This window comes from Trichechus manatus, unplaced genomic scaffold (genome assembly GCF_000243295.1).
Source record: "Trichechus manatus latirostris isolate Lorelei unplaced genomic scaffold, TriManLat1.0 scaffold00088, whole genome shotgun sequence".
NCBI lineage: Eukaryota > Metazoa > Chordata > Mammalia > Sirenia > Trichechidae > Trichechus > Trichechus manatus.
The window spans coordinates 4,513,006-4,523,576 of record NW_004444024.1 but is presented as its reverse complement, the minus strand read 5'-3'; the positions used below and the strand labels follow the sequence as shown (position 1 = coordinate 4,523,576).

Below are 10,571 nucleotides of genomic sequence, written 5' to 3'. Positions count from 1 at the left end.
TGTACCCAGGAGTGGAATTGCTGGATCACAGAATATAAATGTATGTTCAGCTTGGAGAAATTTTCTTTATTTATTCCTTTCCATTCTGTGCAGTCTTCTTTCGAAATTCTGTCAGATGGCAAAAGGTTTGGATCTATCCTCGTTTTCTCTTTCCTGTCATGCTTTATATGTCTTTGCCTTTTTGTACTGCATTCTGAGAGAGTCTCTCAACTGAGTCTTCCTTCCATTTTATGAATTAGCTCTTCAACTGTGTCTGTTTTTCTATCCAGTACATCTATTAAGTCTTTCATTTTGGTTATCATATTTTAAATTTACAAAATTGCTAATAGCTTTTCTTCCATAACAACCTGCTTTTGTTTCAGAAGGGAAATAGCCCTTTGAATTCCTCAGAGGATACTAATTATTCTATTTTAAAATTTTATTCTATTTGCTAAATAAACCCTATTGTGTTTTTTTTTTTTCAGGTCCTAGTTCTTTTTTTAATATTTCATAACTTTTTTTTCAGAGTGTTCGTTTTCCTCAAAGATGAGTAGATTCTTGGTTGTTCATCTTTTTGTTTAACAATCCCCAATCAGAACCTTAGAATGTAGGTTCTACATTCTGTAATTGTGGGGAGGGCGAGGGGTAGGGCATGTGTTCAGGAGGCAGAGTATGCTATTGCTTGTCCTTCTAGACGTGGGGGCTCTCTGTCTCTCCAGAGGATCACTGCTTAGCACCCACACCTGCAACCACAGCCCATCCCCCTGTGAACTCCTGCTTCGTTCATTGCACAAACCTCTCCCAAACTCCTTCCAGAACCACATTATAGGAGGAGTGATTTATACCACGTGTTGTTCCACCCCCTGTTACTGTTTCCTTCATTTTCATGTGACTTTTCTGATTCTGATATCATTAACATGTGGAAAGGGCAACAGTGAGTGGTGCCGGCACAGGACCCAGTCCCAGAAGATGCTCTGCTTTATCCAGTTGAATTCGACCGTTAGTAGCTCATCTTACACTTACGGTCCCAAGAACATAATCATGCTGCAGCCTCCTCTTTACTGCTGTGCTGGCTGCTCTTGGTATATCTCCTGAATTCACTGACTTCACACATTCTGTATCTAATAAGACAACAAGTAGTATTTTCAAATCCTCTGTCGGAATATCTTCTATATACATTTCTGTCTTCTAAGACAATTGATTTCCCTTCTGAGCAATACTAACTGCCAAATAGTTGTGAGGCTAGAAGGAGCTTGCATATTGCAAAGTCAGAAAGAAAGTCAGTGTGGTTGGAATATAGTGAGTGAGGGGGAGGGTGGCATGAGGCGAGATTGGAGAAGTAGGCAGGGGCCAGGTCATGCAGGACCTCTAGGCCTGGGTAAGGAGTTAGGATATTTTTCTAAGTGCAAAGGGACTTATGACCTGACAGATGCCACAGCCAGCTCCTCTTCCAGTTTGCACTGGAGCTGGGAAGTCAGACCCCCTGCAAGAGGCACCCTGCTGCACACAGTGGGTGGGAGACCCAGACTCTGGCCTCTCTGGGGGCCCATCAGTGCTCTTACAACCTCTGCTCTGTTTATCTTTTGTTTCAGAGGTTGTGTTCTCATCTTACCCTGGATTTTCAACCTCACAGGTAGGAACTGCCTACTTTATATTTGTGTCCTTGAGTTAGAACATTAATGTTAATAAATGAAAATGAGTTCGTGGAGCCATGAGAAGCCTTGCTATATATCACACTGAGGAAGGCCATTCATCGGACAAATATTTACTGAGCACCCACCACGTGCCAGCCACTGTGCTGGCCACTGGAGGTACAGCTGTGAACTAGGCAGCCAGGCCCCTGCCCTCACACAGCCCACAGGCTGCTTTCATTGTTCCCAGGCGCTGTTCTGGAATAATGGTTTCACCTCTAGTGATAGAGCTGGCATTGAAGTGGGGCCACCACCAAGACGAAGAAGCCCGTCAGCTCCCTGACAAGAGCCTCAAATGCTGGAGTGATGCTTGCCAGATGCACTGCCATCTGGAACCTAACCCTTAGTATTTCAGGTTTAGACATTTGATTTTCATCTGTACAGAATACTGATTTTTCTTTTATTTTGAGAAAAATCTCAGATGGATTTTTCTTTTTGGGTGCTCATTAACCAAGCTTATAGTGACTGATGGACATAAATATTGATTTATTCATTTATGATAAGAAGTGTAACTATACATTTAGCCAACCTGCATCCTTGAAAGGCAGCTCAGTACATCCCCTCCCACAGATACAACTGTTTGAGAAATTGTATCAGTTAACTATTGCTGCATAACAAACCAACCCAATACTTAAACTGACTTGCAACAATAACAATTTAGTATTTCTCACATCATTTGGGCTGGCTAGGTGGTTCTTTAAGAAGCCCTGATGATGCAGTGGTTAAAACGCTCAGCTGCTAATCAAAAGGTCATTGGTTGGAACCCACCAGCTGCTCCTCGGGAGAAAGCTGTGGCAGTCTGCTTCCATAAAGATTTACAGCCTTGGAAACCCTATGGGACAGTTCTGCTCTGTTCTATAGGGTTGCTAGAGTTGGAATCCACTCGACACCAATGGACTTGTTTTTTGTTTGTTTTAGGTGGTTCTTCTATTGATTTCATCAGGGCTCACTCACACACCTGCATTCAGCTGGCAGGTTTGGGCGGGGCGCGTGGGGAGGATGGGCTCAGGTGGACCGCTGGCGCATCTTAGCATCTCCCCCTATGTGGTCTTTCCATCTTGAACTTCTTTATAGTATGGTAGCATCAAGTTTCCAAGAGGGCAAGAATGAATTGCAAGATGCTGAAACTCAGTGTCACTTCTGCCACATGCTGTTGGTCAAAGCAAATCATAAGTGTAGTTTCAAGGGGGTAGAGATACAGACACCACCCTGAATGGGAGAAGAGCAAGGTCACACTGCAGTAGGGCATACATACTGGGATGGGAGGAATATGTGGCCGTTAAACAATCTACCACAGAAGTCAAAGTTAATTGGTAGGTTGCTCAGTGCTCAGATCCCAGCTGTCTAACATCTCAGAATCTGGGGAGTTAGCTGGATGGTTGATATCTTTAGTGGCCTGTCTCTGTGAAAGCCAGATGCATCCCTCTTTAAGACAGGGCCCTCTCTGCCCTCAGCAGGACCAGCCTTCCCTCAGGTCAGACACTCCTGCCCCCAGGATAGTGCTAGACACCCTCCAGCCTGACTCTCTGGCTTTCTCTTTTCTGTGCTCCAGTCTGACTCGCCCCCTCTGGCTCTCACAGCCTTGCTCTAGGCAGGGAATTGCACAGCTGAGGAGATTGCCTTGCCAGACTGCCTTTACGTTGCACTCTGGCCTCTCGGGGATTGCATTCAGATCACCTGGAGAGGAGGGTCATATAAGTTCCCCAACACCATCACTCAGATCCTTTTGTTTTACTCTCACCCGTGGCTGACCTGTCCCATGTGTGTGGCTTTACTAGTTGAACTCCAGGAGGGTGTAAAATACTTGATCCAAAGTATGTGCTCCACAAATGTTCATTGAATGAACAAATGAAATTTAAGTGACTTGCTTAAGTTCACACAGCAATTAATAGAGCTAGGAACAGAATCTAGTTCATCTGAAGCCAGTCATTAGCCGAGTATCTACCCTGTAATTTCCTCTGGTCCCAGCTAAACTTAAGTAATCAGTGAATAAACTGAGCTAAGGCATGGTTAATCCAGCAATTTCCATTTTCTACTTGATCATACATGTTGACCCTAAGGCAGCCTGGGTTGTACAGAGAGACCCTGACTCCGCAAGTGACCAGATGCACTGTGCCACATCCAAGCCCCAAGGCCTGGCTGAAGTCATTCAGGACTTAGCTGTTGTTTCATCCTTCAACGAAGAGCCTCCACTGTAGGACGTAGGCTAGCCCATCAGACCTCTCCCCGCTAGGAAAATCCCCCTTCCCTTCAACAATGCAAGCACCTGCCCCTTTGCCTTCTGAAGAAATTTTAGCCCAACTGTGTAGAAGGGCCAATTCATGATAAGCTGATCTGGGACAGAGGATGAGAGGTGGGAGTAAAGAACCTCTGAGGCAAAGAACCACCTAGCCACCATTAATATCTTGTCCTGTTACTTCAGAGAACTTTGAGTGTTCGAGAATTAGCACCCCTCATGACCTCAGAGAACTTGGAACCAGACCCTGAACCCTTGGCGACATCTCCCCTTATGACCCTAGGTGTCTCTTTTGGCCAAGCCTCTCTAGAACAGATATTCTCTCTACCACATTCTGTAGGAAGGGTCTGTTGGCTCTTGGAAGCCTCAACTTCTTTATCATGAGGGCACTTGACTCTTTTTTTTTTTTTCAAGACAACCAAAGTATGTACACTTCCTCCCATATTTGAGATTCTTCCTGTGAAGTCACTGAAGGCCAGGAACCAGACACTGGCCCCACCCTTCCCGGAGCTGAGGTACCTTAGCCTGGCCTACAACAAGGTGAATTTCTCCTTCTCTACCTATTTCCTCAGGGGCACACATGGGAGGGTGGGCTGGGCTGCTATAGTCTGAAGGCCGACCCTCCCATTCCCAGTTTACAGGTGTGTGGGCTCAGGTAATCTGGGGAGGGGAGAGTGAAGGGAGTGCAGGCCAAGGTAGGAGTCCATCCATTCAGTCACAGATATTTGTTTAGCACTTACCGTTGCCAGGAGGCACTGGGTATACAATTACAAAAAAAGATTTGGCCTGTGCCCTTGTGGAGCTTATAGCCTATAGGGAAGACTGATTCTAGACAAATAATCACAGTATAAGCATGCTTAGTGTTATGAAGAAATACACAGTGCTATGGAGTACATGTCAGGGAATCTAACCTAATATTGGGGAACAGGGAAGGTTCTCAAGGAAGCAGTGTTTGAGATCTGAATCAATGAGTTTAGCCAGGTGAAGGATGAGGGTATAAGATGAAGTGAAAAATAGTGTTCTAGCCCAAGAGACCTGCAAATGTATAGTCCATGGGACATTTTAACAGTGAGGACCAAGTGTTTTCCCTATATTTTTCCAATATCCATGCCCTGTTTAATTTTCTGTAAACCCCACTAATTGAGCCTACTCAAGTCTGAAATGCAGGAAATTTTTAGATACTTTGCTTACATTCCTTCTAAGGCAAGCAGTTGGTACAACTAAGGCAAGCAGTTGGTACAGGTGTAAAAGAATGTTAAAATGGGATTCCAAAACTTCTTTATGCATTCATCTCTTGATGGACATTTAAGTATTTTTATTTTGGGCCGTTATGAATAAAGTTGTGATGATCATTTAAGGGTAAGTCCTTGATAGACATCTGTTTTCATTTCTTTTGGGTAAACACCTGGGAGTGTAGTTGCTGGATGTTAGATAGGTGTGTGTTTAACTTTAAAAAAAAAAAAAGGCAAAAAAACTGCCTAATTGTTTTCCAATGTGTTGTACCACTTTACATTCCCACCAACAATGAATGGGAGTTCCAGTTGCTCAACATCCTTGCCGACACTTGCTGTTACCAGTCTTTTCCATTGTAGCCATTTTAATGGGTATCTTGTGGTTTTAAATTTGATGTTGAGTATCTTATCATGTGCTTACTGGTGCTTCATATATTTTCTTTTATGAAATATCTATTTAAAATGTTTGCCTATTGTTTATTGGGTTATTTGCCTATTGAGACAGTAGAGTTCTTTATATATTCTGGACACAAGTCCTTTGTCAGTTATATGTATTACAAATATTTTCTTCATTTTGTGGCTTGCCTTTCTGTATTCTTTCAAAAGAATTTTTAATTTTGATAAAGTCCAATTTATCAATTTTTTTAATGGTTTCTGCTTTTTGTATCCTGAGAAGAATTTGCCTACCAAAGATCATAAAGACTTTTTCCTAGAAGTTTTATAATTTTAGCTTTTAAAATTAGGTCTATGATAAATTTGAAGTTATTTTTTATATATGATTTGAAGTAATATTCAATGTTCATGTGGATATCCATTTGTTCCAGCACCATTAATTAAAACGACTTCCTTTCCTCCACTAAATTGCCTTGGCATCTTTGTAAAAATAAAAAATCAGTTTACCATATATGTATGGATCTATTTCTGGACTCTGTATTCTGTTCCATTGATCTAGAGGTCTATTCTTTCACTAATAACACACCACTTTGTGCTTTTGGTGTTATCTTTAAGATTTTTGTGCTACAACAGCAAAGTTGAGTAGTTGTAACAGAGACTATATGGGCCACAAAACCTAGAACACTGTCCGGTCCTTAACAGAGGAAGTTTGCAAGCTCCTGGGCTAGCCATCAAGTGTTAGAGTCCCTCAAGGACCACTTCCTCCCCTCTCTACTCTCACCTTAGGGATAGCTTTAGATATCCATTGGCCCATGAATAGTGACTCACAAGTTTATAACTTCACTGTGGACATCTCCTGTACTTCAGACCAGTAGATCCACTGCCTACTTGGTACCTCTACGTGGAGGTATCGAAAGGACCTCCAAAGGGTACATATCCACAGTGAATTAATGATATTTACTTTCAAATCTGTTGCTTTTCCATTGTTCCCTGTCTTAGCGAATAGCTCCATTATCATCTTGTTTTACTCAAGCCAAAACCTGGTTGTCATCCTTGATACTTCTCTCATTTACACTACCACCAACCCCTTATCTAATTCATTCCCAAGTCTTGTCAAATTTATGTCCTCATATTTCTAAAATCCATCTAGTGAATTCCCCAAGGACCAAAATCTTTAACAAGTTTTAGTCTGACCCCACTTGCCTCTCCAGCCTCTTTCTAGGTACCATGCACCCTCTTTCTGTCTGCTTTTAGTCACGCTGTCCTTCTTTCAATTCCTTCAACAGGCTTTTCTTCTTTTTCCATGGGCTCTTTCCACATTGTTCTCTTTGCATGGAACGCTTTTCCTCTCTGCAGTAGTTAATAGTAGCTGCTGTAACAAACTTAAAAATCTCTGTCACTTAACATAATAGAAGTTTATTTTTTGCTCCTACGAAGTCCAGTGTGGATAGTCCTGGTTGGCAGTGCCCTTCCACATGACTATTCAGAGGCCCAGGTTCCCTCTAGCTTGTGGCTCTGCCATCCCTTAGGGCCTTAGAGTTCTTTATCGGATCCATACATCTGGTGGCTAGATGGTCAGGCTGAGGGAGGGTGGTGAGAGATGTAGAGGATCCTGTGGGAGGTTTTGAAGGGGCTGTGCCTGGAAGTGGCATTTATCACTTTTACCCATGTTGCATTGGCTAGAACTGAGTCACATGACTACATCTAGCTGCCAGGGAGGCTAGGAGATAAGAGTCTAGCTGTGTGCCCCAAAGGTCAAGGAAATGGTTTAATAAATACCAGCTGTCTCTGACACAGACTCCATCCCCTACACATTCACTGTTACCTCCTACCCATCTTTCAGATCTCAGGGACACACACCTCCTCTTACCTCCCTCACTAGGTCAGGTCACCCTAGTACTTCGTGTACTTTTCTTTTGTTTTGTGGTACTTGCCACAATTGTAAACCTACTCTCCTGTGTGTTACTTTTTCTTCAGTGCTTGTTTCCCACTGGGCAGTCCTCCTTGAGGACGGGAATAATATCTGTTTTGTACATTCCCAACATAGTACTTGGCACATGGTAGGCATTCACTAAATATTTGTTTATTTAATGAACAAAACTGAAAGAGAATGTATAATAGCCCAGTGGAAGTCTAGTGCTACCCAGTGTAGCTCCAGGGAAAGCCAAACTGAAGTGCCCAACCTCTTCCAGCCCTTGAGAGAGCCTTCCATGGCCTGCATATGACCAATACCTCATTGCCCCACTCCTAGCCCCTCAGATGGCTCTGATACTGTTCCATTGCTAATAGACACCTTCCCTAAGATAGTCCCTAGATGTTCCAGCCACTCTGATCAGCAAGGATTGTGTATTTTTTGCCTGTCAGAGGCTGGCTTGGCCAACCAACCACCCCTTGCAGCCTGGCTTCACAGGGTGGAGTGGCCTCTGGGCCCCAAACAGCCATGAGGTCTCCTTTACCACTGGCCCTGATTATCCCTTAGTTGGGTGGGTCCCCCTAACCTCCTGTCCCTCCCCATTCAGTGCCCAGGACAGGCCTCAATGAAGGGGACCATCAGCAGTTCTGTTGACAAACTGAAGGGGTGTGTAGTAGCTTGTATTGAGGAAAGTGAAGGAAGTGTCACACAGATTATAGTCTGAAGTCAAAGTCAGTGCCCAGCCAGATTTCCAGACTCCTTGTGAGAAAAGTGCTATATAAGTGCTTGTTCTTATTGTTTTGTCACCAATATCCCCAATAGTTGGTGTAGGCTACGTACCCATTGTGAAGAAGGGAGAAGAGTTCTTAACTTTCTAACATGAACCAGTAGTGGAATTTCAGACAGGAGGGGCAAGGCATTCTGGGTGTGAGCAGGGGAAACTGCAGGGATAAAGCACTCCTTAGCAGTGAGCCCACCTATGGCAGTATCTCTTTCCCACTCACCCCGACCCTAGCAAATATAGAGCCCTGCGGTGTGGGGCCTGGAAACACCTGGCAGAGGCAAGGGGCAGCACTGACTGATACTCTTTCCTGCATTTGTTGCAGATCATGAGGGAGGATGCTCTGCTGCCGGTAGCTCTCTTCCCATCTCTCTGCGAGCTCGTCTTTCATAACAACCCTCTGGTGGCGCATACACGAGGTACAGTGCCCACAAACCTGGTTCTACCCACCCCGGTGCCCTAGGAGCAGTGTGGGCACCCCCAGCCCCACACCACTTGTGCCAGGCCCTGGCTTTTCTCTGCCTCATGGGTGGAAGAGGTTCATGGTGTATTGGGGAATGGAGAAGACAGCAGGTACTGCTGAGCACTTGCTCTCCACCATCCTGACAGCAACCTGTAAGGCAGGCATTATTGCCCCCATTTCACAGTGAGGAAACTGAGGCTCGGAGAGGTTTATGATCTGCCCAAGGTCATATGGCATGAAAGAGGCAGAGCTGGGAATGGCATACAGAATTATCTAGATCCTGTGTAAGCTTTTTAAGCTATACTCTGCCCTGTGGAACAGGTCTGTTGTGGCCTCTTTCTCTGTTTCCCAGTTAGGAAGGAGTGCAGGGCCCAGCTCAGGTCCTCCCCTCCCCCAGCACACTGACTGCAGTGGCTGCTACATTGGCAGTGGAGCCTGCTGTGCAAGATGCAGCAGCTGGAGGCATGGTAGAGTCCTGGGCCCTGGAGTGATGCCAGTGGAGTTCTAATCCTTGTTCTACACGATCATTGTTGCCTTGGGCAAATTCCTTAACCTCTCTGTGCCTCAGTTGCCTCACCTACTGAATGGGGATAATATAGGTACATAGCTCCTAGGGCTGACATGAGAATAAGTTACATTAATAACATGGAAAGTAATTTGAACAGTGCCTGGCACATGTTAGGTCCCCGGTAAACATGGGTTAACATTAATCTTATCATTTTCCCATCATGGCACCAGGGGTCCCTCCACTGCTAAAGAGTTTCCTCCAGGAACGACTGGGGATCCACTTAATTCGAAGGAAGATAGTAAAGCCTAAGCATCCACATATTTTGATGCCTCGAAAGGACACGCGGAAGGTAAAGCTTCCAAGCGCAAGACTCTCAACCCCAGGCGGAGTGGAGCCTATTCTGATGTGTGCCAACTGACCTGGAGATAGAGCTACTCTAGCCCCAGTGCCTGGAAGCCTTCCATTATGTTCATATTGTCTTCTGTGGTTGTTCTGTTAAATACAGATATACCCAAGGAGGGGTAAGACAATCAGTCAGAGACCCCAAAAGTCAAAGTAGGCAAGAGCCTTGGAGGTCACTGAGTCTGACCCCCTAAGTTTACAGAAAAACTGAGGCCCAGAGAAGGAGCTGTGGGGAGAGCACTAGCCTTAAGTCAGAGGACCCAGGTACAAGCCTGACTCTGTCACCTTCCATAGCTGCCTCACCTTGGGCAAGAGTTTCACCTCTCTGAGCTTTAGTTTTCTTACCTCAACCTCTCAGAGCTGCTGAGAGGACTGGATGAGACAACAGATATAAAAATACATCATAAAGCCCAAATCCCCAGGCCAGTCAAGTCATAATCATCTATGGTGATCATGAATGCTGCACCAGGGCTAGACTGAATCTTAAGGAAGTGCTTCCTCATGCTGAAAGAAATCTGCTTTCTCTGTAACTCTTCCAGCCAGTGGTCTTAGACTTGCCTTTTGGGATGCCATAATGTAAGTCAAATCCCTCTCCCATCTGGAGAATCAGAAATTCCTGTGAAATGTTCCTACCTCCTGAATTTGACTCTTCCTACAGTCAGAAGCTGGACTGGGTGTTACTGATCCCAAAAGTTAAATACAGTCTTTCCCTCACCACTCCCTCCACAGCTCGCCTCTGTCCAGCCAAGGTCTTATCTGGAACTCTTTAGCTGGAGCCCTCAGAGGATGAGAGCAAGCAGTTAAAACGAGAAATAGAAATAATTCAAAGTGTTTCCATCATCCTCCCCCTTATCTGTCACCCCTCTGAGGATCCTACTACCTCCCTTCCCCATCAGCCACCTGGGGACATAGCCAAATCAGAGTGAGCCAGACACTGAGTACATTTACAGTATGTTCCCCTTTACAGAACACCC

General features: G+C 44.8%; 1 protein-coding gene across 3 annotated transcripts in view; it reads left to right on the top strand.

Annotated features, from left to right (window-relative positions):
* Nucleotides 1–10,571, top strand: part of XRRA1 (X-ray radiation resistance associated 1) — a 49,778-nt gene that overhangs the window by 30,827 nt on the left and 8,380 nt on the right. The window contains exons 9-12 of one of the 3 annotated variants that reach the window (XM_004381969.1): nucleotides 1,572–1,612; nucleotides 4,321–4,446; nucleotides 8,550–8,643; nucleotides 9,426–9,544. In XM_004381969.1, the coding sequence (XP_004382026.1) occupies nucleotides 1,572–1,612; nucleotides 4,321–4,446; nucleotides 8,550–8,643; nucleotides 9,426–9,544 (380 nt within the window). The remainder of the gene's footprint in view (nucleotides 1–1,571; nucleotides 1,613–4,320; nucleotides 4,447–8,549; nucleotides 8,644–9,425; nucleotides 9,545–10,571) is intronic. The other 2 variants (XM_004381970.1, XM_023736565.1) reach the window with 2 other exon arrangements.